We start from the raw sequence: 27,587 nt of genomic DNA, 5'->3' as shown, positions 1-27,587 counted from the left end.
CCTGGCCTGTGCATTCCCCCCTCCCCTACCTCTCTGATCCCGGCCATCCTCAACATCCAGCTGGAGCCTCACCCCCTCCAGGGAGCCCTCACTGACTGCCAGCCCCTCACGGGTCCCCTCTCTCTTCTTCACACTCTGTCTTCAGATGCTCTCCTTGCTTTACACATCCCAAGAGATATCACCCCAGATAGAAAGGAGCACCCAACAATACTGATTGATGGAGTAAAGCAAGCATGATGGAGTGGGCTGAGGAAGGATAAGGGTGATGATATTTAATGCTCCCGCAACACTTCCACAGAGCACTTTCACTCAACTCACTGGATTGATCTTAAGGCCCCAGAAGCAGGGGGCACAGCCCAGCACCTCTTCTCTCCTTTGCCTTTTCCCTCACTCCTCTGGCTCCAACAGCCGTGTATCTGGAGCAGTACTCTGTGCCATGCCCTTTGTATCCCTTATCTCCTTTGCTTCTCGCCACCTGAAAAGGTAGGTAGCCAGAGTGTCCCCATTTTACAGATGTGGAAACTGAGGCACAGAAGGGATATGCAACTTAACCAAGATCACTCAACTACACAGTGACACAGCCAGCTTCAACCCAGGTGTTCTGCCTCTAAAGCCTGCCCTCACAACCAGCCCCCAGCTGCAGGTAACAGCACAGCCAGCAGGGGCTACACTTGGGAGAGCCCTCCTGGGAGGAAACCCAGCAGGGCAGGAGTATACTTAGCCACTGGGAGACTAGACAAAGACAGACAGGAACCAGGCAAAACCAGGCTGAACTAAGTGCCATGTGCCCGGCCAGCCAGCTCAGAAGACTGAGGCTGGGTGAGCAGATGACCAGAGTTGCCAGGGGAGGGAGGAGTGGCCAGACCTTGGCTCTTTGGGATGAACAAAGGAGAACCGACTAGAGAGGTGGGGGAGGGGCGGGCCTCTGCCTAGTGCACGAGGGGACCCTCTGGGCATGGCAGAGAGCCAGCACTGACCGGTCCTTGCTGTGCACCTTCAGACTGGGCGGGGCGGGGATAGGCTGCCCCGCTGTCCCACTGAGATGAGCCTCGGGCTGGCCAGGGAAGGCTGCAGAGACAAGGCCTGTGTGAACGACTGCTGGTGTGAGTGTGAGACGAGATGGAAACAGGCCTGATGAGGGGTGCAGCTGTCCACAGCCGTGGCCCTCAACCAGGGGTGATTTTGCTCCCCCTGGCCCCCGGCCTGGGGCACTTGGCAATGTCTGGAGACATCTTTTTTTTTTTTTTTTTTTTTGCGGTACGCGGGCCTCTCACTGTTGTGGCCTCTCCCGTGGCGGAGCACAGGCTCCGGACGCGCAGGCTCAGCCGCTATGGCTCACGGGCCCAGCCGCTCCGCGGCATGTGGGATCTTCCCGGACTGGGACATGAACCCGTGTCTCCTGCATCGGCAGGCGGATTCCCAGCCACTGCACCACCAGGGAAGCCCTGGAGACATCTTTGTGGGAGGTGCCAACTGATATCTGGCATGTAGAAACCAGGGATGCTGCTAAACCTCCTACATTACGTAGGACAGACCCCTCCTCACCGACAAAATATTATGTGGTCCAAACTGGAGACAGTGCCAAGGTTAAGAAACCCTGGTGTAGAACAGGGCAGGTGAGAGAGGCTGAAATCCAAGCCACTCCCTGGGATGAAGCTGCCCCTACTCTGATGAAGAGGTATCTTTTCCTAACTCAGCCAGATGTAGTGTGAGGACTCACAAGAGCCTGGGGAGGGTGGGCGGGGAGGGGGTGGGGTTGGAGCCGTGGTAGAGCTAGAGTGGGAGGAGAATGTACCTGCTGTCACCTAGGCTGTGAGTTGTGCAAAAAGCAATTTAAAAGAGTTGTTTAGGGCTTCCCTGGTGGCGCAGTGGGTGAGAGTCCCCCTGCCGATGCAGGGGACACGGGTTCGTGCCCCGGTCGTTTAGTCTTTAATAGAGGTCAAAAAGTCAACCCGCATGATTATGTCATCTCCTTGCTGGCAAAGACAGAGGTTTTAAAGCACCATGACATACCCACCAGGTGAGAAATGAGATGTGCTCAAAGATCTTCATTGCAGTACGGCTTCTTATAGTATAAGATCAGGCAATAATATATACATAAATGTCCAGCAGTGGGGGACAAGCTGGATACACAATGGAATATCCTGCAAAAGAATGAGGTCTCCAGAACAGAGTAAGTGAAAAAAGCTAAGTGCACAACACTGTGGAGTGCTGTACTGCCATTAGGTAAAAGCAGAGGGGAAGTCAACAGTGTATTGATAATTGCTTACATTTGCATAAAGCAGTGGATCTCAAACTTCACTCTGCAGAGGGCCTTTTTTTAACCATACTTACTTCAAGCAACATCAGCCTTGCTTTTTAAAATTTATTTATTTATTTATTCATTTTTTAATTTTATTTTTAATTTTTTATTTTTGGCTGTGTCGGGTCTTCATTGCTGTGCGCGGGCTTTCTCTAGTTGCGGTGAGCGGGGGCTACTCTTCGTTGAGGTGCGTGGGCTTCTCATTGTGGTGGCTTCTCTTGTTGCAGAACACAGGCTCTAGGCACGTGGACTTCAGTAGTTGAGGCGTGTGGGCTTCAGTAGTTGTGGCGCACGAGCTCTAGAGCGCAGGCTCAGTAGTTATGGCACACGGGCTTAGTTGCTCCGCGGTAAGTGGGATCTTCCCGGACCAGGGATCGAACATGTGTCCCCTGCATTGGCAGGCGGATTCTTGACCACTGTGCCACCAGGGAAGTCCCCCAGCCTTGCTTTAATTGGGGGGAGGGATGTGGGGAGTGCCCCACTTTTCTTTCCCGGAGTTGAACTGCCTAGCTTTCTGGATCCTGGATCCCCACCGGCCACCCGCGCTGTAAGCCTGTAAGTGGTCTCTTTCCCTAATTACTCCAGCAAACGCAGGAGAATGTTTCCCCACCCTCAAGTGGCCGCTGAATGTGAGAAGTTCAAGGCGCTTGAAGGGATCCCGCAGGAACCGAAAAGTTGGAATCAATAAAACACCCCTCACCTCCACCGCCATCTCCTTTTCCTTCCTAGGGAAGGAAACTGGAGGTCTGAACTAGGCGGCGGCGGGCCGGGGACAACCTGGCCCTCCGACATCCCCGGCCCCGCCCCGCTGAGGGGGGAGGAGCGACAGCTACGGTGGATCCTCCCGCTGGCTTTGTGCGCGCTTGCAATCCAGCTGTCGCCGCCCCCACGAGCCCCTGCCCCCCGAGGGCGCACATTTCCGGGCCGCCCACCACCCGGATCGCACCGCGAGCCCAGATCTGCTCCCGCCCGCTCGGTCCCGGTCCGGCTCCAGTCGCCCCCTGAAATGCCGGTCGACTTTACCGGATACTGGAAGATGCTGGCCAACGAGAATTTCGAGGAGTACCTGCGCGCGCTGGGTAAGCGCTGCCCGCCGCGCTCTGCCCGGGGCGCCCGGCCGGGCCGCTGGAGGTGGGATCCCGGCGCCCTCCCGAGCCGGCCGCCCACCCGCCTGCCTCCGCCGGCCCAGCCGCCGTCCTGAGCACCCCGACCGGGGAAGGGGCGTCTCCAGGGGGCCAGCAAGTGCGAATTGGAGGACGGGGGTTATTAGGGTTCATGGTGGTCAATGTCTGATGGTTGGCTCTTGAAGTGGATAATTTCATTAGGAAAGCTGGGCTTGGTTGGCTAGCTTTAGTTTTCAAAAGGTTAGCATAAGGGTAGAAAACTTTGTTGTAAAAAAAAAAAAAAAAAACAAAGCAAAGAAAAGAAAGAAAGAAAAAGACACAGACCGGCTAGCTGCACGCAGAGGCCTTGCTAATCGAGCGAGGACCCCATGGTTTTCTTGGGGGAGGGTGCGGGAGAAGCGGGCTCCTAGGGCCTGCTACCTTGGCAACAGTTCTCTGAATTTTCCAGTCAACTCTCTGCTCCTTTCTGCCCTGGCACTCCCTGCAGATGTCAATGTGGCCTTGCGCAAAATCGCCAACTTGCTGAAGCCAGACAAAGAGATCGTGCAGAACGGCGACCACATGATTATCCGAACGCTGAGCACTTTTAGGAACTACATCATGGACTTCCAGGTTGGGGAGGAGTTTGAGGAGGATCTGACGGGCATAGACGACCGCAAGTGCATGGTGAGGCTTTGCGTACACCTGGGCATCTGCTGCCCAGGGGTCCTGACCGAAGGCAGGGCTAGTTCATCTGAGTGGGGAGCAAGCGCCTTTGTGTTCTTAGGGACCCAAGATCTTCACACTCCCAGCCCCCAAGGTAGGCAGCTCTCGACTTACCAAGCATACCCTCCGAAATGAAAGCTGTGGTTTGTTGAGTCTCTACTGTGTCCCGGCATTGGTGCTTTATACACTTGCCTTCATCTAATCCTCATGACAACCTCTGAAGGAGGTCTCAGTACGCCCATTTTACAGATGAAGAAACAGTCTCAAAGAGATGAAGCAACATGCTCAGAGTAACACAGCTAGGGAGGGGCTGGGCAGGAATTCCAGGCAAATCTGTTGACTCTCTTCTCTGGCTGAACTCTACGTAGGCTGGGGGAGGAAGGAGAGAAGGGAGGAAAGCAAGATGAAACGCAGGCAACCCTTCTGAAGTGTAAACTTCCTACAGGACCTAGCGTGAAGCCACTCTAGGCAGCAGGGGACACCGTGACTCTGCCTTCTGACCTGCCCCTCTTCATCCCCAAAGTGGGGTTTGACTCCTGGCCGTCCCCTTCCCTACCCTCTCCTCCCCTGCCCCTGAGCTTCCTTTGAAGCTTGCAGCCAACAACCTACTCACTAGGTCAGTGCCACAGCAGCCCAGGCCAGAGGAGGCAACAGTGGGGGAAGGGATTGAGCTGCCTGCTCCCAAGGGTGGGAAGCTGGTGACCCGGAGACCCCAATTAGCGCCACCACAGCAGCCTCCGGAAGCCTCCATCAACATTCTTGGGGTCGCTGGGAGGTCAGGGCGCTCCCGGTCTGCCTTTCCCAGTCTTGGGTCCAGAGCTAGCTCACTCCCACCCCCAGGGAGCTGCTTTGCTTACGCTGAGCTTCTCCCTGACTCCTCTTCCCCTCCCCCTCCTACCCTTCACTGAGGGTCTGCTCCGTGCCCTGCACCGTGCCAGCTATTTTACACCACAGCCCAGTGAGGGAGGGGTTAGTAATCCCATATTTTACAATGACTGAGGCTCCCAGAGGAGATTCCGGAGACTGGACTTTGAGGCCCACACTCCTGCTCGGGGCCAGGCTCCTCTGTGGCTAGCCTTTGCAGAAACCAGGTGTCTGAGGTTTGTCAGGACTGTGGTTGAAGGAGTGCCGGTGTCTGGGGATGCGGAACCCCAGGCCAGGATGACTCACCCCCCTACTTGTTGATTCATCTGAAGGGGATCTGAGTGAGTGTCTGAGTCTGCGCGTGGAATGGCGGCGGAGGAAGGGGTGGCCGCCAAGGAGGATGCTTGGAGAGGCCACTGTGGGGAGAAAACACTACTGTTGGAGGGAAATGTCAGGTCGTTCCTGTAAAAGGCCCAAGGCCTCTTAATCCTCGGAGAGGCCCACAGTGGGAAAGGAGACCTTCAGACAGGGCCTGCCTTGGTGAGGAGGTGGCCCGGGCTGTCGGACCACTGCCCAAGGTCTGGTCCCTGGCTCGCTGCCTGGAAATGCATGTAAGAACAATCCTTGTCCCTGTAAGAACAATCCTTATCCTCAGCCCACTCATGAGGTACTTACAGGGCACAGCAAACATCTCTATTTATTTTGGGTCACTGCCACTGCTGGAATGTGCTGGCTTGTACTCACTTAGCTAATTATCTTGGCTGTTTCATTCCCACCCTCATCCATTACTGTATGAAACATTTATTGATCACCTAGCAATACTAGTTAATAAAGGCAGACCTCGGAGATATTGCAGGTTCAGCCCCAGACCCCCGGAATAAAATGAACAGCACAATAAAGCAAGTCACACGAAGTTTTCTGTTTCCCAGTGCATATCAAACTTATGGTTACACTATACTGCGGTCTATTAAGTATGCAGTAGTATTCTGTGTAAACAACAGTGTATATACCTTAGTTTAAAACTACTTTAGGGGGCTTCCCTGCTGGCGCAGTGGTTAAGAGTCCGCCTGCCGATGCAGGGGACATGGGTTCGTGCCCCGGTCCGGGAAGATCCCACATGCCGCGGAGCGGCTGGGCCCGTGAGCCATGGCCTCTGAGCCTGCGCATCCGGAGCCTGTGCTCCACAACGGGAGAGTCCACAACAGTGAGAGGCCCGCATACCGCAAAACAAACAAACAAACAAAAAACAACAAAAAAAAACTACTTTAGGGACTTCCCTGGCGGTCCAGTAGTTTATACCCCACACCTCTAAACCAGGGGGCATGGGTTCGAGCTCTAGTCGGGGAACTAAGATCTCACAGGTGGTGCGGCCAAAAAAAAAAAAGAAAAACTACTTTATAGCTAAAAAATGCTCACCATCATCTGAGCCTTTGGCAAGTAGTAATCTTTTTGCAATAGTAATGTCAAAGATCACTGATCACAGATCACCATAACAAATAACGAAAAAGTTTGAAATACTGCGGGAATTACCAAAATGTGACACAGAGACCCAAAGTGAGCAAATGCTGTTGGGAAGATGGCACCAATAGACTTGCTTGATGAAAGTTGCCACAAACCTTTAATTTGTAAAAAACACAATATCTTTGAAGTGCAATAAAACAAGGTATGCCTGTACTCTTCAAGTGCTGAAGTACCGTTCCCATTTTATTTTAACTTGGTGAATCTTCACAATGCTGGTTTCAACCCCAATTTACAGATAAGAAAACCAAGGCAGGATTTCTTGTTGTGTGACCTTGGGAGGTTAAGAAAGTGGCAGAGGGAGGATTTGAATGTGGTCTGACCCAGCGGAACATGTCACAATCTCTGATGTCCAGGGACTCACAGTCTTTGTGGTGGAGACAGACACACACACAGTCAGAACACAGTGTGATCAGTGGTGACAAAGCGAAGCTCCAGAGGAGGGCATCTCAGAAGGAATTCTGGAGGTGGTGACTTCTCCACTTACTCGTAACAAAAAAGAGGTGGGGGGCTTCCCTGGTGACGCAGTGCTTGAGAGTCCGCCTGCCGATGCAGGGGACACGGGTTCATGCCCTGGTCCGGGAAGATCCCACATGCCGCGGAGCGGCTGGGCCCGTGAGCCATGGCCGCTGGGCCTGCGCGTCCGGAGCCTGTGCTCCGCAACGGGAGAGGCCACAACAGTGAGAGGCCCGTGTACCGCAAAAAAAAAAAAGGTGGAAGGGACGGGTTTGGACACAAAGGAAGGGGCACTCAGCCATTAAGCATTAGGACGGTGGTGGGTGAACAGAGCAGGGAGCCCAGCAGCTGGGCAAACTCGATGACATTGTATGAGGACTCGTGGTCCCCTTTGCTGTCCCAGGACTCAGGGCGGCCCCCTCCCAAGTATTACAGATGGCACGCGCTAACCGTGCTGTTGCCTGTTGGGAGGATGGACGGCCCTCTGCTCTGGCCTTCCCTTGGCCCTTGCACTGCAGAGAAGCCCTTTTCCCCTGCTGCCCAGCTGGAGGCAGGCCACAGGGAAGAGCACGGCTCGGGGAGAGCATAGGATAATAGAAGGATGACAACTGTCCAGCCTCATGCTTGTGAATGAAGGGGGGCTGCCTGCAATAGGCCACATGGCCAAGGCCTGGAGGGTCCTCGGGGACCCCCCTCGGGGGGTCCTGGGCAAGGTGGTTGCCAAAGAGAGCGCACCGCTACCGCGTCTGCTCCCCGTGCTCTGCAGACACCAGCCGGGAGCAGTGGCCGGAGGAAGCCGGCTCTCAGCATCAGGTTGGCCTCATGCTAGCACGTACTTCCCAGCACATTACAAGGATCTCATTGCTCCCCTGTTCTGTTCATTCCTTTCTCGGTCTATAAGCATTTCGTGGTGCTCACGCTGTCTTTGTGGCCCTTGCGTTAATAAGATGAATCGCACAAGAGCCCCGCCCTCGTGGAGTTCGGTGTAGTGGGGGCAGCAGACCAAAGCAGTCAATCATACTGAGATGGTGTGTTGATGGGGAAGGACAGGCAGAGAAGGGCCCCCCGGGTCTGGGAGGTCAGGGGCTGTTCCCACAGGAAGTAGAGTCTGAGTAGTGGCTTGAAGGATAGGCAGGAAGTAGGCAAACAGAAAGGGGCCGAGAGGAAGGCCAAGGCCAAGAGAACAGCACTTGGTAGGTGCTATTTCAGATCTGTCCCACACCAGCCCTGGGCTCAGCCTGGGGACACAGAGGCAGCAAGGGCTCCTGGAGCACCCAGGCCAGTGGAGGAGACAGACACAGCCTCAGGCCATTACAGCCCAGTGCAGTGATGGAAGCACAGCAGGCTAGGAGGGCAGGGGTGGGGGGATGGGGGACAGGCAGTGGTCAGGGAGGGCTCCCGGGAGGAGGTGACGGCTGAGGGGGCCTTGAAGGACAAGTCAGAATTAGGGCGGATGTGGAGAACATTTCAGGCGAAGGGAACCATGTGCACAAAGGCCCAGAGGTCAGAAAAGGCCTGGCTGGGAGGGGTTTCATCCGGGACGGAGGTGCAGTCTGCAAAGACTTCATGTGGCCAGAGCGCAGGGTGTGGCTGGGGAAGAGGGCAGTGCTGAGGACCCAGTGGGGAGCCTGGATGTGGCCCTGACAGGCCCCAGGGAGCCTTCTGGGAGAGGCATGGTCAGGCTGCCATCCTCCCCAGAGGGCCCAGAGGCTCAGAGATCTCTGCTCCTGCCTCTTTCCATGGGAACCTTATCTGTCTTCTGGAACCGCAGCCAGAGGATGAAATCTGGCCTGCAGGTGTGTTTTGTTTGGCTCACACAATGTTTGACAAATTTAAGAGCCAGTTGCCAATTTTGCCAAAGATTGTAAGATGTCATAGAAAAATCCATATTTCTGGCTATTTGTACCCCAGTAAAATCAAGACTGCTGAAAATGCTGGGTGCCCTTTTATTCCTGCACCCTGTGGATCCCCAGGACACTGTCGCAATTCCTTCTTTCAGGTGGGACCTTCTCCACTCTTCCACAGCCCTCCCCCAACCCTAGTAACTAAAGTCAAGGATCAAACAGCCATATGTCATTGTTTGCACCATGTGTTCCTTAGAGCACTGGTTCCCGAAGCTGAGACCGGCGGCGGTGGCAGCAGCAGCGTGAGAACTTGTTAGAAACACAGATTCTCCAGCCAGACCCCTGGTGGATCAGAAACTCTGGGAGCGGGGCCAGCAATCTGGGTTTCAGTAAGCCCACCAGGTGGTTCTGGTGCAACTAAACCTTGAGAACCACCGCTTTGGAGAAAAGAAACCTCTCTGGACCTGTGTCTCTGTAAAAAGTGGAAAACACTCATGATATTTCTTAGGCCCTCAAGTGTAGAGGGCCACGTGCTGGCTTAGTCCATCGCTGGACCCCTGTGGACGTGGCAGTCCATGCCCAGAACCACCTGAAATGGCTCTGCGGTCTCTCCCCAGGCTGGTGGGTGGAGGGGCTCAGATCTGTGTAGCCGGGATCACTCAGCTCCCATTTTCAGTCTTTTCTAGTCAGATCTTTACATGACCACAAGCAGCCAGGGCTGTGGTTTTGGTAGAAGTGCATCAAGACTGGACTCAGCCTTTCTCCACCGCCTCCTGCACGCCTTTATCCATTAAAATGAAATCTCAGGCCCAGTTTGAAACCAGTATTATTTATTGAATCTAGCAGATGCAGGCTTTGGCAGGGTGGGGACCTTCCAAAAAGGAGATGCTCCTTCGCTTCAAATACCGTTCCCCACGCCAGGTCCAGGGAGCCCTTCGGCACAAGGAAGGATCGGGTTCCTGGTTCCCAGCTCCCCCGGCACAAGCAGCTTTTGTGGGAGAAGACGGGCCTCGGCAGGAATCCCGGCGGGGAGCCTGGCTCTGCGTGGTGGTGGCAGAAGGGCCATTTGTCATCCCTGTGGACACCAGGTCAGGTTTTCCCTGGGGGGAGGCAGCTTTGTTCACTCAGCAGCCAGCACCTCCTCCCAGGCTGAGGCCTTGCCTTCATCTCCAGCCTTGAACTCAGGATGACCCCTTCCACAGAGCCTGCCTTCCACTTCCAGCCCTCTGTTGCTTTCTTTGTTCTCACTGTAAAAGGAAAAAAAGAATTCAAATGGCACAGGAGAAAGTGGACTGAAAAGGAAAGGACCCCTTCCCTTACTTGGCCATTCCCATCCCCCAGAGGTTATCACGGTTACTGTTTCTGGTGGATCTGTGCAGAAATCTTCCTCGAATATAGAAGCCATCCAGCCATGCAGTTATTGAGGAGGTGATTTGTCAATATTTCTATCTAAAGCCGAAAAAGAAAGAGGGAGAGACAGAGAGAGAAAGAAAGAAGAAAGGGAGGAAGGAAGGAAGGAAGAAAGAAAAAAAATCTACTTCTTAACACATTGTTTTCTCACTCGATATTTCTTAGGCATCTTTCCTTATCAGCATGTACATGTTTCCTTCCCTTCCCTCCCTGACTTACTTTCCTCCATCCATCCATTCATCTAAGTATATATGGTAATACATGATATCTACCAAACTGCTGTTAATGCTTTGGTTTAAATTCTTTTGCCAGCTTTCTTCTGATCCTATTCTTGATTCGTTAAAGAGGTTGTTTTTTTTTTTTTTTTTGGTTCTTATTTTAAAAACCACGATGCCAAAGGCAGAATTCACTCCCTGGGCTGCAGAGCTGAGAATGCCATTGGATTTGGAAGTCTTCTGTAGAGCCGCCCCTGCTCAGATCAGGCCCCCAGCATTTGGCAGGGTCTTTTCCAGGAAGGAAACACGGAGTCTCTTTCATGTCTTAGCTAAAGTTCTTCGACCTTTGAAATCGGTGTCAGCTGCATACTTCTGAGGATTACAAAAGGAAGAATTAAAGCAACCCAAATAAAATTCACAAAGGAACTTTCAAGAATCCCACTTGTTTGTTAGGTTTTGTTTTTTGTTAGGCAGGAACAAAGGAAAATAATGTGCTAAATCCTTACTGAGAGCCATGCCTGTCCTGGATGATTTTAGCACTTTTTCTCTTTTGGTCCCCACAGCAAATGCTGTTCGGTGAGTATCATTATGCCCATTTTACAGATGGGAATCTGAGGCTCCCAGTTGAGGAACCTTTTCAGCCCAAGGTCATGCAGCCAGCTGGTGGCAGAGGAAGGGTTCTAACTAGTTTATTTATAAAGCTATTACAAGGTCTCCTATGGAGCTCTGCTGAGGGCCAGCACCTCAGTCCCTTATCGTGAGGCTCATCGCAACCTGTAGGTGAGCACAGACAGTACTGACAAGGCTTGGGGATGTGGAGAAGGAGTGCTGGTAATAGAGTCAGACATCTGGTTTTGAATCCTCCTCTATTACTTACTTAACAAAGTGACCTTAAATGACTGGACCCGCTGCCTCTGTTTTCACATCTGCAAAATGGGCATCATGATTGCTGCCTCACCTGGCTCACAGCAAATTCTGAGGACCATGGTGATAGCACAGAAGACAGGGCCTGGTGAAGCCACAATACTATGTGCAATAAGCGGGCAAAGCCCTTCTGATACCCTAGACTGCAGGCAAAGCGAACTTGTGTTGGCCAGATGTTTACTGGAGGATTACAGCTGTTTGTTTTTCTGACCGACATTGCTCCCCTTATTTGGTGGTGGGAATGACCCCTACTTAACTGTGGGTTCTGGTGAAGCTGCAAATCCCAGTACATTTTGTCTCCTGGGATGAGCACCTTAAACCAGGGCCATGACAGTGTCCCGTGGCCTGTCCCATGATTGTGCATTTGACCTGCACTGGGCCAGTCGTACGTTTCCTGCCACCCTCCATGGCTGCATGCAGAAATCCAACAGAAGGAAAAAATAAGATGAGGCTGGTAGCTAAGCAGAAATGAGAGAGAGAGAGAGAGAGAGAGAGAGAAACCTCAGCATCGGAGGGTTGCTGGAACTCCTGACACTTAATGCCATTCTGAGACTTTTCGTCTGTACTTGAACCAGCAAAAATACATGCCCTTTCTTTCCCCTGAAACTATTTGAACTGGTTTCCTGTTGCTTGCACCTAAAAACATCCTATGACATACAGAGCCCACAGATCATAGGTTAAAAACCACGTAAGTAGTTAAAACAGTAGTTCTCAGACTTGAACTTGCCCCACATCCAGAGTTTCTGATTCAGAAGGTCTAGAGTAGAGACCAAGAGCTTTTCTAACAAGTTCCTGACTGATGCCGATGCCGTGGGTTCAAAGATCGTGCTTGTGATAACTACTAAGAAAGAGAAATGAAGAAGTGGGCTGGCCCACGCCCGGGTTCCAGTGATGTTCTCGTCATGATTCAGTGTAATAAGCCTGTGCTGGGGTTAAGGGTGCCCAGTTGTGGGGGATGAATGAGAGTGGAGAGATGCAGTCCCTGTGGATGGAGTCCGCCTGGGGACACCAAACTTGCAGCAGCCCATGATGGTTCGCACCTGAGGGTCCGAGTAAGTGATACCAGTAGTGTGTGCAGCTGGACAAGAGTGGGATACAGCAGAGCAGCTGGGAGCCTTGGCTGTGAGATGAACCTGGATTTGAATCCTGGGTCCACTCTCCAACTGTGTTTCCTTGAGGAAGGTACTCTATCCCTCTGGACTTCAGTGTCCTCATTTGTAAAAAGGAGTCAGAGGTAGTACCACTGATGGGATGTTGTGAAGATTAAATGTGGTGATGAATTATTTCAAATTTCTATTGCTATGTAACAAACCACTTCAAAACTTAGTGCTCCGAAACTCCAAAACAATAACAGTTGTTTATTTTCTTCATGAATCTGCAGTTAGGGCAGGGCTCAAAGGGGATGACTTGTCCCTGCGGTATGCCATGTCCATGAGGCGTTGGAGGGTCCAATTTCCAGATGGCTCACTCATACTCACTCTCTACTGGCTGCTTGAGCTTCCTCACAACATGGCAGCTGGGTTCCAAGAACGAGAGGGCCAAGAGAACAAGGCAGAGTGTATGACATTCTTATAATCTACTTAGCCTCTGAAGTCATATGGCAAGAATTTTGCCATACTCTGTTGGTTGAAGCAGTCACAAAGGCCCACCCGTCTTCCCAAGGAAGGGGACATGGACTCCACATCTCAGTGGGGGAGCACGTCGGGTGGAAGATACTTTAGAAAAGTTCAGTGTGCTATATGCAAACTAAGCTGTGACCACAGTGCCTGGTGTCTGGTGAGTACACAGTGGGAGTTGGAATATTATTCTCTGGCTGAAGTTTGCAGGTCTGTCAGGGCTGGGGTCTTGTTTCTGGCTGATCTCAAGTAGCAGCAGAGACCACAAGGACTCTGTGGAGGTGGGAGAAGGTATGTGGTGCCTGGAGCTGGGTCTCTGCAGGCAGGGTGGGAACTCCACCTCCGTGGGCTGCCTGCCACTCAAGGCAGGCCCTGCATGGGAGGCTGGCGTGTGAGTTGAAGGGGAAAAGGATGGCCTCAGAGTGTTGGGAGTGGTACAGGGCTTCACCTTCAGCCCTGCACCCACCTCCAAAAGTACTTGATATATGTTATGTATTCAACCCTCCAACAATCCTAGCACAGAGGGGCTACTCTCCCATTTAACAGACAGGGACCTGAGGTCCTGCCAGGGTCGCACTCCCAGTTATCTACAGCCCAGGGACTGAACTTCAGATCTCTCTGACTCCCAACTTTGTGTGGTTTACAGAACAGGCTGCCTTCTGCTGGTGTCCCTAAGTGCCCGGGAACCACAGGCCATTAGAGTGACTGTGGGTTTTTGTTTTATTTATTTATTTATTTATTTTAATTTTTATTTTTTAATTATTTATTTATTTATTTTTGCGGTACGCGGGCCTCTCACTGTTGTGGCCTCTCCCGCTGCAGAGCACAGGCTCCGGATGCGCAGGCTTAGCGGCCGCGGCTCACGGGCCCAGCCACTCCGCGGCATGTGGGATCTTCCTGGACCGGGACATGAACCTGTGTCCCGTGCATCGGCAGGCGGACTCTCAACCACTGCGCTGCCAGGGAAGCCCTCTGACTGTGGGTTTTTAATTCCATAGGCCACTAGGTAGCCATGAAAGTGATCGCTGTGAAGATAAATGGAAAGTGTTTATGGGCAATCAGTCCACAAGTTCCATAGATTCTGCTTCTTAATATATCTCTCCCCTTTCCCCATCTTCTGAATATCTCTTGCCTGTAATAATAATAATTAATGTCTCTTATGCTTACTATGTGCCAGGCTTGGCGCTGCTGGCCGAGATGTGCGGCTTCCGGGCTGAGGGCAGCTGTTCCCAGCCCTCCTCTAAGCTCTTACTTGTCCACAGCCCATCTCCCTCTGAGGCACGACCTGGCAGTCCGGCTGTGTCATAACCGGTTCAGTCCATGAACCGGACGGTCATCTTTGGAATCCCGTCTCTGCCACTGACAAACTGGGTGGCATTAAGCAAGTTACTTCACCTCCCTGTGCCTTCACTTGTCTGTGAAATGGGAGTTATTATCAAGTAAGGGATCTACTTCACAAGCTACTTCACAATGAGGATTAGATGCAAGAAAGCCTGCAGTCAACTGCTCCATCGATATGAGCTGTGATTAGTAATTCTCTCACCTTGTAAACTGTGTGCTCCAGAAGACAAATTCTGGAGGTGGCGATGTGTGAAGGGAGACCTCGCCATCCAGAGAAGAGCTAGCAGGGTTACATGTGCAGAGGTTGGCCTGAAAGGGCACTTGCCTCTCCACCCTGATGGAGGACAGTGCGGGGCAGTGGGGTGGGCCACAAGGCCAAGAGCAGAGGGGAAACCAGTGCTTACTGGGAGTCCAGAGCTGCCACAGGTCCTTGCAGCCCCTTGTTTCATTTCATCCTGATGGCTCTGTTCTGGAGCGGGACTCATTAACCCCATTTTGCAGATGAAGAAATGGAGGCTCAAAAGGTAAATTGCTGGGGTCACCCAGCTAGAAAGAGGTGGGGATGGATTGGAGCTCAGGCTCGCCTCTATCCAAGGCCATCATCGGGTCCCTCCTGAACGCCCAGCTCAGTCAGGCAAGCTGCTGTCTGCTGGCCAGATGAGCCCCACAGCCTGCCAGTTTCACTGGCAATGGCATCCATGGCAGCAAGATGTTCGTGTGGGAGCAGTAGGCAGGACATGGGTTCAGAGTTGGGGAGAAGGGGGTTGAAACCATGACTCATGCTCTTCCTGGCATGATGACTAAGCACTCCAGGCCTCAGAAACTCGGGGCCAATGTCACTCCAATGGTTGACTTGTTTATATAAGGCTAATCTATGGAAGAAGAAACACAGGCCTGGGATATTTTGTCATTTAAAAAAAGGTGTAAATTACAAGAGTACCCCTAGAATGTTTTCTGCCATTCATTCATTCTATTGATTCAACAAATGGTAATGTGCATTTTCTCTGCCATAGATTCTAAGGTAGGGGCTGGTATCCTACAGTGAATAGAAGGATTCCAGAGCCCAAAGAACTCTCGGTCAAGAGATCCTGACCTGCTCACTCTTCCCTGGTTACTGAGCTACCATCTTTTATCTTCTGGGAACTTTTTGTTTCTGTTCGCCTTGAAAGATAAAAAATAGGGGCTAGAGGCTCTCGTGGAAGAGATGAGGCCTTGGGTGGGCTCTGCCCTTCTGAGCCCCTCTGAGCACCTTCTCGCAGGACGGTCTCTCCTTTATTCCACCCCCACTGCAGGTGAACCTGAGAATAGGCCGATTTCTTACACTTGCCCAAGTAGCAAAACCAGCTCTGCCTGCCAGATAAGCAAATATTTGGATTTTCCATTGTACCAGGTTTGGCTGGTTGGAGCCACATAGATGTGAAGTGAGGAAGAAGAGATGCTGGTAACTTCTAGGGTTGGAGGTGCAGGATCACACTCCCTGGGGAGTATCATGCCATGCGAGTCCAGCCTGGCAAAGCCCATTTAGAAGCCTCACTCATGCAGCCCCTGACCTCCCTGCATCTGTGCAGGCTGTTCCCTCTGCCTGGGATTCCCTCATTCCTCTTTTCCAGTTTCTACTTCTTCACCTAACTCTTGATGTTTTTTGGTGTCGGTTCCAGCATTACCTCCTCTGGGAAGCCTTCCCTGATGGACCTCTGTCTCTACTTCAGAGGCGGACGAGGTGCCTTCCCACTTCCAAAATCACCATCACCTGCCTCTACCCAGCACTTGCCGTTTTGCTGGAATTCTCTGCCTGCTTGTCTTCAATAGCCTGTGAGCTCTTGAGAACAGAATCCTCACCTTCCCTGCCTCTATTTCTAGCACACAAGGCTGGTCTGCAGGTGTGGAACCTGCATTTGCTGAATGATGCTTCCTTACACAGAGCCATGATGCAAAGTCTTACTGCTCATTCAAGGGTCAGCTTAGACCAGGGAACCGCAGAGCCCAGTAGCCAAGAGCATGGGCTGTAGAGTCAAACCTCATCTCTGTACTTCATGGCTGGGTGACCTTAAAGCCTCAGTCTCCACATCTGTAAAATGGGGAGAAGCATAACTGCTCCAGGAGGTTTAAAGAATCAACTTGATATGACTCACTCTTTAATACCCTGCCCAGCACATAATGAGTATTAAATAGATGATTTTAGGGTGATGATGGTGATGGTCATAATGACAGTGCTGTTATTACTTATACCAGGAAGTACCCAGCACAGAACACACAGATGCTGTCGATGCCAGTTTACATGTGTGTCTTCCCTACAGCCTGAGCTGCTCCATGGCAGAGCTTGGGTCCAGCCCAGCCTTAGGGCCACCCTCAGTGCTGGGCCCCTGCAATGACTGAGCCCAGTTCCACAGGATCCCTATGACCTTCTCCAACCTCACTTCCCCCCCACCGCATCCAGAACCTTGGCCTCATTGGGCCTTGAGCTCTCTGGCGGTTTGTTGTTTTAAAATTAAGCCTGGGCACTTTCTGGAATGTTTAAGGAATTTAAAAAATTTCATGTCAAGATTAGTCTTAACATTTTATCATTTAGTTTGTCCCAAGAATCGTGTTATCATTTGCTGTTCGCTTCTTCATGGTGTTGGAATCACACTTGCCCATGCCCACGAAGGCCTGCTGTGGCTTTACTGGTCTGTCGCTGTTGCTTCTAATGGCTTTTATGTGCCTAATTACTCGTTTGTGTTTTAAGGCCTTATTAATCTAGTTTTAATATGCTTACAGAATGAATCGGCTTTTCCCCCGAATATGCTGATTTTAGGTCATTGCCATTCCCCTGGGAAAGGATCAGAGGCTCACCTAACCTGACCCCCCAGGCAGGGAAGCTCATGGACTCAGCCAGAAAGAACTGGGTTCAAATGATGGCTCAACCCCCTGACCCCGAGGAGGCTTGGGCTGGTTCCTTAACAAGCCTAATTTTCATTGGCTCTAAATCTTGAGGTGGAAAGCCCCCAGCACCATACCTGGCACTTGGCAGGTTCTCAGTTACCTTCCCGGCCCTTCCCACCCACCCACTTATTTCACAGGCACCGGAGGCTGAGAACCTTCTCGTTATTCCAGAAACCCTCAAAGGGTGAAGCACACTGTAACATCAAACTCCAGGAGGAATGGCCAGTTTGTATCTTTTAGCGATTCACGTCACGCTTAGAAAGTGTCTAGTCACTGTCTGCTTTTTCCATTTTCCCCTTAAATTTAAAGAGCACAGGCTTGGGAGTCAGACCTGGGTCAGTCCTGGCTCTGCCCTTTGCAAGCAGAACCACCATGGACAAGACCTCCCCTCTGAGGACCTGGCTCTGGAACCACAGAGACAGTAAGGTCCAGTCCCAGCCCTCTGGGAAGCGGCTCTGTAAGCAGAGGGCCTCCCAGAGCTGGGCGGGTGAGTGGGGGAGACCACTGATCCATCTTGCCCCTGCTCATGAGAGTGGATGTTTGGGGCACGTGGGAGCTTTAAGGAACGTCACAAATTCTTGGCAGCCAAGTTGAACCCCACTATTTGTGGTTCATGCCAGGTCACTGCCAAGAGATGGGTCCATTTAGTGGGAATGGTCTGTCACTCCCAGTATAGGTCACTCATACAGGGTGAGGGGCCTCGAGGCTTCCTTGGAGCCAGCTTCCCCAGGCTGCCTGCGGGAGCCGAGTTTTCTCTATCACCCCAGGGCCAGCTCGGGTTTCTAAGTGGTCAGGGGAGCTGGATAATGGCTTTTGAAGTGACAGTCCCCTGTCACAGTAATACAAAGCTGTCTTCACTCATCTTTTGGTGCATGTATCTCCGGGAAAGCTGCTGACAAGGCCAAAGTGTTGGAGGTTATTAGTTTTTAATAGAAAAGTGAGACCGGCTTTGCTTTAGAACCATCTGCCCTGGGCACCAGCTCTTTTGCAGACTTCAGATGGTCTAGGCGGTGAGAATTACCATTGGGAGGGGAGTTGAAGGTGGCCATACTTTCCCCTTGTTCTTGGGTTTGTCTGGGCTTTGTTTCCAAGGTGGAGTTCCCAGAAGTGGGGTGCTGGGCAGCTCTGCCTATCCCCGTGGTTGGTACCATGCCCACCTCAACCCCCACTGGCATGTGCCTTCCTGTGTCACTTGAAAAGCACCAGGAACATCTTCTTGCCTGAAACTCCCCCACTAGACCCTGATTAAGTGGATTAAGCAATGGTGAGTGTCCAAGCTGGGCGACTGAATTGAATGACCTCTTAAGGACCCTTTCAGATCTGCATTCACAGGGCAAGCTGAGCCTTGTCCCAGACTTTGCCTGGTGCGGCAAAGGTGGCTGCTCACCACAGAGGGAGGTCACAGAAGGAGTCCTCGTTATCAGAAGCTATGTTTCGTGTCACAAGAAAACAAGTGACCACTGTTTGCTACATCCCCCTCCCAACGTTCTTTCTTTTCCTTCTTTCCTCTCATTTGTTTGTAGGTGATCGTCCTCCCCCTGACTCCCCGCCCCCCTTTTCTGTTCTTAGGACAAATCTGATCCTCTGGGAAATGGCCGGTTTATTCCCACAGGGTACAAAGCTTAGAAAGAAAAATCCATGCCCACCACATGTGAACATGGAACAGCAAAGTGGGAGAACTAAATCGCATTTTCAGAGCCATCGCGGCTGTCAGTGGGGAGTCTCCAAATAGATCTTCTGCTTAAACAAAGACTAATTAAATTTTAGGGGAAGCGGACATCGCAGGGCTCCTGGGCACCCGGCTCAGTAAGCAGCCCCTGCAGGGTCTCTTCTTGGATCCAAGTCTCCCGGAAAAGAAGGAGCTTCTGAAACATTTAGCCATGGTGAATAGCTTGTCCATCACTTCTTCACAAATCTCCAACTTAAAAAAGAAAGGCTCTCGTTATTGTTCTGCTTCGACAGGCAAATCCCCCCCTTATCTAAGCTCTGGACATCATGATTACCATGACCTCGGGCCCCCTGTGCCAGCCTTCTGCATTTTGTGTATATTTTCCCTCATCCTCCGCATACACTGGTAAAGCAGGTCCTGCAGTTATCCAAAGCCACGTAACAAACCTCCGCAAAATGTAATACGTTAAAACAACCACCACTTGCTCTCAGGATGCTGTAGGTTGATTCAGTGTCCACGGCTCCGTGTGACTGCGCTCAGCTAAAGGCTCGGTTGGGGTGACCAACAGACTGTCACAACCTCTGGCAGTGACTGCTTTCTCATCCTCTGGGGCTTAGCATGTGGACTTTCCCTCTAGTAGAATAGGCTGCACTTCCTTAAAGCACAGCAGCTCGGTTCCAAGAGGGGAGGGTCCTGAGAGGCCGAGCGCCCAGCATACAAGGGCTTTTGAAGGCGCCTCCTACCTCACGCTTGCTGCTGTCCTGTTGGCCAGAGCCAGTCACGCAGCCAAGGCCAGAATCAATGTAGGAGGGGCCTCACAAGGGCGTGGATGTCATGTGACCCATTGGGAGCCCCAATGGAACAGTCTGCCGTAGCAGGTACCATGAATCCCCCTTCTGTAGATGAGGCCACTGAGGCTCAGAGAGGTTTTGCCCAAGGTCATTCCACACAGTTAGAGACAGAGGACCCAGGTCTGTTGACTCCAAGGAACACGTTCTATGCTGACAATACTGGCTCAGCCTGATACAGGGTGGGAGGGCGGCAGGGACCAGAAACCCAGGGTAAATTACAGCTGAGCTTCCCAGAGGACAGCCCGGCAGACTCCCTGGCCCACTGGGGAGTGTTCCACCAGCAGATCAGAGCCATGGGGCTGTGTGAGGGCGGGGGCAGCATTGGGGGGCATGGAAAACATGCTCCAGGCCACAGTCCCAGTTACAGTCGGGCGCTAGGACCCTGTCTACCCCCCAGCCTCATACCTGCCCCTCCTTCAGCACCGGCCTGCTTGTCGCTATTCACCCTGTTTGGGATGCCTTCCCACTTTAAAAAACTAGCTGTGTTTCCTCTGAGAATGAGGGGCCCTCCTGGGCACTGCAGCCCCTGTGCTTCCCCTGATGGCAGCACCTACCACACTGAGACGTAACTGCCCGGCACTTCTCTGTCTGCCCGTCTCTGCGGTGATCTCTTAGCCCAGGGGTCTTCAGGACCCATCTCTGGCTCCCAGCACCCCACACCCAGCAATGGTTGGGCTGAACTGAAGTGTGTTCCTCCTGGGGGCTTCTCAGAGTCTGAGCATAATGCCCATGTTTTCTCTGCACCCCCCAAAAAGTGAGCAGACATCGGCTGGGTGCGTAGCCTGGCCTGGGAAATAAGAGGGCACTGAGTCACGCAAGGCCTGTGTTCCAGCCCAAGTTGTTTTCCTCATTAGCTGGGTGACACTGAGAAAGTCACTTAACCTCTCTGAGCTCAGCCTCCTCTGTATATCCAATACAGACGCGAATAGTCTCTTTTCTGTCCAACTCACTCTGGGTCAAGAGTCAGCGGGAACTCGGGGCTTGAGAAAGTGCCTGCTCTGGACACTGCCATAACATTTGTGCGTTAAGGATCCTTCTCTTTGAGGGTCTGATTTGTAGGGCTCCAAGAAGGGGTTCTCTACGCTCAAAGAGCCTTCCGCTCCCTGAATCCCTCGATCTGTCATGAAGCCTGAAATTGCACCATCCACCATTCTTCTGGTAAGGTATTTTTATTACCTATCTCCAAACGGTCCCTGTTAAAAGATGTCAAATGAATCAGAAAGTGTAACGTGTTAGCACAGGAGCAAAGCCTGCTTTACTGGGGTTTTTTAATTTTAATTTAATTTTTTTTTTTTTTTTTTTTTTTGGCGGTACGTGGGCCTCTCACGGTTGTGGCCTCTCCCGTTGCGGAGCACAGGATCTGGACACACAGGCTCAGCGGCCATGTCTCACGGGCCCAGCCGCTCCGCAGCATGTGGGATCTTCCCGGACCGGGACACAAACCCGTGTCCCCTGCATCGGCAGACGAACTCTCAACCACTGCGCCACCAGGGAAGCCCTAATTTTTTTTTTTATACAGCAGGTTCTTATTAGTTATCTATTTTATACATGTTAATGTATATATGTCAATCCCAATCTCCCTAGCCTGCCTCACTATTTTTTTTTAGATTTTTTTTTTTAAATTTATTTTTGGCTGTGTTGGGTCTTCGTTGCTGCGCACGGGCTTTCTCTAGCTGCGGTGAGTGGGGGCTACTCTTTGTTGCAGTGCGCAGGCTTCTCGTTGTGATGGCTTCTCGTTGCGGAGCACAGGCTCTAGGCGCACAGGCTTCAGTAGCTGTGGCACGTGGGCTCAGTAGTTGTGGCTCCGGGCATCTAGAGTGCGGGCTCAGTAGTTGTGGTGCACGGACTTAGCTGCTCCACAGCATGTGGGATCTTCCTGGACCAGGGCTCGAACCCATGTCCCCTGCATTGGCAGGTGGATTCTTAACCACTGCACCACCAGGGAAGCACCTAACCTGCTTTACTATTAATGAACATCTCTTTCGTGCTCATTCTCTGACATTGACATTGGAAGGGAAGCAGGTGTGAGCCTTTTGGAGATCAAGGTGATGATCCTTATCAAAAGCCTTAAAAACATGCTCACTCCTTCATGCGACAGTTTTTCCTCTGGAGATTTATTCTAAAGAAACGCTGTGCTCAAAACTGTATACAAGGAAGTTTTCTTTGTAGTAGCACAGAATTATAAATAACCTAAAAGTCCAAGAATGGGTAATGGGCTAAATAAGTATGTATGTACAATGAAATACTACCAGGATTGTCCTCATGGGCCTGTGACCAGTGCAGTCCCAGAGGCTTCTGTGCCCAGAAGGGCCCCTCACTTGGTTTAATGCTCTGCTGTCACTGTCTTAAAATTCTTAATCATTTTTTAAAAAGGAGCCCTCATTTTCATTTTGTGCTAGGTGGGCACTACAAATTACATAGCCATTTCCTAAATATTATATAACAATTAAAATAATGCTTATGAAGAATATCTGTTGAAGTGGAAAATTGCTTCTATTAAGTGAAGAAACTAGGGTGCAAAACCATAAATGATGCAATCCGAATTTTTTAAAAATAAAAATATATGTGTGTATACACACACACACACACACACATATAAAGACTGGACAGAAATACACCAAAATCTAATTATCTCTGAAGAAGCAAGATTTTAGGTATTCTTGTTACTACTATATTCTTTTTTGAGCATTTCTCGAGTTTTCCAGGACAGAGGGTATGAATATGCCCATAGACTCTAATATTTCCGGTAGAGACAGAAGTGTATCTATTGTAACTGAGCACCAGTGAGTCTCTCTTGGCCTCTGATAGTGTCTGGAGCCCTCAGTGTGCAGGGTAGACTTCTGGATAAACACATGAAGAGAAGCTCAGTTGATGAGGAGGCCAAGTGTCCTTACGAGCTCCCTGAAGTTGAGGACCGTCTGATTTCAGTCCCCACTTCCCTTCACAGTCTGGGCGCGGACCAGGCGCCCAGTGATGGGCATCTTGTCTGTGGCTTGAGGTCGTTAGTGGCCCTTCCCCTCGAGCCACCTCGTCAGACGTTCACTTCATTGTGGCCTGACTTGGAGGTGGGACCTTCTTTCTGGCTTGGGGCTGGACATGTGCCCCGAGTGATCCGCGCACCAGGGGGGGAGCCGCCCGCCCCCCACCAGGTCCTCCTGTGCCTCTCTCCCTCCGGGCTGCAGGAGCAGAGGGCAGATTGATGCCTGTGCAGAGCCGGGGCTCACTGGCTCCACCGGTCCCCGTTGTGCCCGCCTCTCCTTGCAGACTTCATCCCAACAGTAGAGGGCGGTAGAGAGCAACAAGCTCAGGCGTGAGACTGGGGGTTGGCGAGGAAGGGGGAGGTGGTGCTCCCTAGGGAGAGGCCCCGTCGCTCCGCACCCATTTCCCAGATTCCTCTTTCTCGCCTAAATCTTTATCAGGCTCTAGCTGCCTGTCCTGTCAGCTGAGCATGGCAGGAACACAAGAATCCTAGAACCTTACCTCTGTAAAGCCAAGGCCTCTGAGTTCATGGCCTCTGACACCTCATATGACAGATGGGGGGTGCAGAGAAGTGATGGACTTGCTCAGAGCCACACAGTGAAGGGGCAAATGGGGTTCTAACCTCTACAGGGGGAGGCAGGGCCCATGTGCATGGGAGGTGGGTAGCTGCGGATATGGGAGATGCCCACTGCACACAGGTCCCAGTCTAGACCGTGAGCTCCTGGACCATCTCCCCTCTAAATTCCAGCACTTGGAGCCCTGTATTTCTGGGTGGGTCCATGGGCACAGGCTGGACCTCCTCCTGCCATCTGTCTGCCCTTCAGCTCGCCCAGTACTTGGCGGGGCACACGGGGCTCAGGGAAGATGTGAGCGCTCAAAGGTGGGGCCAGAGGCAGGGGTGGAGGCCAGACCGGGCGGGCAGACCGGGTGCTTCCTCCTCTTTCCCCCAAGGTCCCCTGGAATGTGGAACCTGCCTGAGGAGCTTCCTGAGCACACCCCGTGCTGTTCAGTCTCTGTGCCTTCGTCTGGTCGTGGTCTGCAGAGAAGCTCTCTCTCCCAGCGCCTGCTTCTCTCTGCTTCCCCTTTGCTCTCCTGTCTTTCAAAGCCCAGCCTGGTGCCTTCTCCTCCCAGCGCCTCCCTTCCCTGAGTCTCATCTGGGCTCCCGCAGCCTCTGGTCTGTAACTCTGGTGACGCTGGGCACCTAGGGAGGCAGCGTAGTCCAGTGGGGAGGGGGACCTCTGAACATCACAGATCCGTGTTCTGACCCTGGGTGGACTTGGCAAGTCCCGTAGCCTGATCCGTAGAGCAGAGATGCTAGCCCGTGCTCCACGTGGACAGTCATGAGGATCCAGAGTCAGCGCCGAGAGTGCCTGGAAGAGCTGCCGTTTGTACCCGCAGATGGTGATGTGTATCTAAGGTCATTCTCCAGGCAGTGAAAAGATGTTTGAGGCGGGTGGGGCCTCTTTTTTGGTGTCCCAAGACCTTGCAAAGGTTGAAACAGCGAATGAATGAATGAACGAATGTCTGAGGATGAGCAGGATATTCAAAGAAGTCTACCTCTCACCACCGAGATGCAGGCCAGCAGCCCTCACGCACCCCCAAACCCCGTGTGCGCTCAGTCCTCAGAAACCCCTCCTCCCTTCCCAGCCCCATTCTCAGCCTTTGCACCGACAGCTCCCGCCCCAGTGACTTTTTCTCCCCTAATTATCCATTTAAATGAAATTTATGAAGGTTTTTGTGAATTTTAAAACCGATTTGCCTGCTTTAATAAGAGCACGTGATGGACAAGGAGTGTGAGGCTGCAGATTTTCCGGAATGAAATTGACTTGAGCGCACCCTGGATTCTCAAGGTTGGGGCTGCCCCTCCCCCAGTGCCCAGGGGCTGCTGGCTCCGGACTGACACCTGTGGTTTTTGGCTCCGCAGACCACGGTGAGCTGGGACGGCGACAAGCTCGAGTGTGTGCAGAAGGGCGAGAAGGAGGGACGTGGCTGGACCCAGTGGATTGAGGGTGACGAGCTGCACCTGGTAGGTTCCGGGGGGTACAGGGGTAGGTAAGCCAAGCTGGGCCCCAGAGGCCCTGGGCATGTTGGGGTCTGGATGGACTTTGGAAGTATGCACCATGGGTGGACCTTGGTTCTGCTCTGAAGCGTCACTTCCAAGGCCCTGGGGAAGATGGTTGAGTGACTTTAAAAACTGAGCGATATGTTTTCAAGGTGTAGGCTGACCCACTTGTCCGATCCGAGGGAGGAGGTGAGGAGATGCACGTGCTAAGCATGAGACGTGGAGCATTCTGTATCTCTTTCCATTGTCTCAGCAGCCCGATGGGCCAGGTACTGTTATGGTTCTTATTCTGGAGATGAGGGCACAGGGGCTCACATCGAAGTAACACAGCCAGAAGGTAGCAGAACTTACATTTGCTCCCAAACGATTCCTGTTGTCACCATGCCAAACTGTGGCTAGCCAGAACCAGGCGAGTTCTCTAAGCTTCTCAAGACATGATCTTGTTACCTGAAAATTGGGTTCCCCTCTTGGTGGGTGTCGAGCCAGAAGATACAACCAAGCCAGAGATCGGGAGAAGGAAGGGGTTTTTACTCGGATCAAGTGAGGAGAACAGCGGGGACCTTTCCCAAAGCTGTGTCTCCCTGAATAGCAAAATTGGGGAAGTTTTAAACCAAGGGCACATGTGTATTCATGAAGGGGCTTGAGCAGAGGAGAATTCAGCATTGAAATGGGGCAAAGGTCAACAGAGTCCAAGCTTTAATTGATTGAAGTCACGAAAGTCAGGAAAGGTCCACATCATAATCCCATCCTCCACCTGGGTGGAGGCCTTAGTTCCTGAGGAGCTCAAAGATGGTGTTGTGTATTCCTTGAGGAGGAACTAAGCCTCTGTTTTATCACTGAACTGTGATAAACAAGTCACTGAACTTGACTGCTTTTCCTTGGCTCCTGCATGTCTTCACTTCCCTTAAGATCAGTAATTACTGAGACCTGTTCAAGGGCAAGCACCGTAGCCAGGCTTAGATCGCAAAACGACTTAGGCCAAAAATGGCTTCTTTATTGTCCGGGCACTCCCTACCCTATCTGCTTACAGTCTCTGCAATCTAGGTTGGAGGAGGAGAAGCCTTTCTCGGCTCAGGTGTGGGCCCCACTCACCCTGTCCTCCAGCCTGGGATCGCTCGTCAAAGCCACTTCTACTCTATCCATTGTCTGGAAAAAGCACATCCAAATCCAGAGTAAGGGCCTTAGCCTCTGGGGGGCTAAAAATAATACCTGCCCTCTGAGCAGAGACCTCCTGTCATTCCGTCTGCCACCTTGGAACTCCCCAGCTACTTTCCTTCTGAGAAAGGAGCCTCGTCCAGGTGACCTGGGGTCTATTCTGACTCACCAGGTACTTTTGGGGAGGTGCCTTCCTTCCCTCAACCTCATCTGCAAAATGCCATCCTAGCACATAGGGCTCCTGCCAAAGTCAGGGTCTGCAGGAGCTTTGGGACATGTGAGCGCTGAGAGGAGACACATCATATTCAGAGGCAGCTTCGGCTCGTGTAGAGCCTGGGCTGCAATGCCTGACCTTGAGCCTTTCTCCCTCCTGAGCCTCTGTTTCCTCACCTGCAGAGCAATGAGTGTAGGTTATGTGATCTCCACTGGCCCTGTCAGCTTCAACAGTTCTGTGGCTTTTTGCCAGAGGTTGCAATGTGCGGGCCACAGCCCTCTTTTATTTGGCCATCCATGGGCTTCAAATTCCTTCAGCCAGTAATTTAAAGATTAGGAGATGTCACATAAATATTCAGATTTCTAGACTCCTACCAAAACAAACAAACAAACAAAAAGCTTCGCAGGTGCGGTCATTCTTGCTGGCACCACTCAGCAGGGGTTGTCCTGGAGGCAGAGCCTGGACTTTCTTAGCTGCATTTAGCACTACCTGGGAGCTTTTAAAAATAGCAATTGCAGGACCTCACCCTCCGAGATACTGATACCAGTCTAGCCTAGAACCCAGGCATTTTTCAAACTCCCCAGTAACTCTATAATGTGCACCTGAAGCTTGGAACCACCATGCTGGTTGGCAGCCCTGGTCTGCAGTGACCCCTTTGGGGGTTGAGCCTTGTGTCTGGCCCTGATTTCTTGCAGCCCTGCACACAGACTCTGACCTGGGCTCAGGCCTGACGTTCTTAAAGCCTTTGGCTTGTTGAGGGTAGTAGACGGAGGGAGGCATCTGAGAGTCCTGTCAGTCAGCTCTGAGCCACATCTGTCTCCAGCCAGCTCTGTCTATAGGGCATAGCCAAGACCGATGTCCCCTGATCCAGTTCAACTGACTCGCCAAGGAATTGTCTAGTTCAGACCAACTCTTGGGGAAAAATAGCAGTCACGGAGTATTTTCCAAGTCCCTGCCCCTGGATCCGCTGAGCCCCAAGTGTGACTTTGCTTTGGCCAATAACAAGAATCTGTTTTTGTTTCAGGAGATGAGAGTGCAGGGTGTGGTCTGCAAGCAAGTATTCAAAAAGGTGAACTGAAGCCTGAACATACCTTAGTCTTGAGGAGTGAGGGGCATGGATGGGGGGTGGGGCCAGGGTCCCCCTCTCTGCTCGGCGTGGGGCAGAGAGCCAGCCTGCATCTGTTAGCAGGGTCTGTCTCCTGGCTTTGTCTCTTTCCCTTTTCTTCAAACGAAGCCATCCCAATAAAAGTGGTCTCTGCTCGATATCTCTATTTTGGAAAAGCTTTGAAACCCCACTGTGCTCACATTTTCTCTGAAGGCTCCTGAAGCTGGCTGCTCTTGACGCCAGCCCTGAGCAGAAGGGAGAGATTCAGCCACACGCCTGCAGATTTAGTCCTGATGTTACACCTGTACGGT

The 27,587-nt window shown here is 52.0% G+C and overlaps 1 protein-coding gene across 1 annotated transcript; it reads left to right on the top strand.

Annotated features, from left to right (window-relative positions):
• Positions 1-1,119: 1,119 nt before the first annotated feature.
• On the top strand, positions 1,120-27,368 carry RBP1 (retinol binding protein 1; the record flags this gene model as incomplete). The annotated part of the gene is given in 7 exon segments (XM_079704485.1): positions 1,120-1,220; positions 3,058-3,188; positions 3,191-3,279; positions 3,282-3,381; positions 3,914-4,092; positions 24,665-24,766; positions 27,196-27,368. Coding segments are annotated over 7 exon segments (756 nt in total). The 3' UTR covers positions 27,250-27,368.
• Positions 27,369-27,587: the final 219 nt, after the last annotated feature.

This window comes from Hyperoodon ampullatus (genome assembly GCF_949752795.1).
Source record: "Hyperoodon ampullatus genome assembly, chromosome: 5".
Classification (NCBI taxonomy): Eukaryota; Metazoa; Chordata; class Mammalia; order Artiodactyla; family Ziphiidae; genus Hyperoodon; species Hyperoodon ampullatus.
The sequence above is the reverse complement of the archived record's forward strand: the minus strand, read 5'-3'. Positions and strand labels throughout refer to the sequence as shown.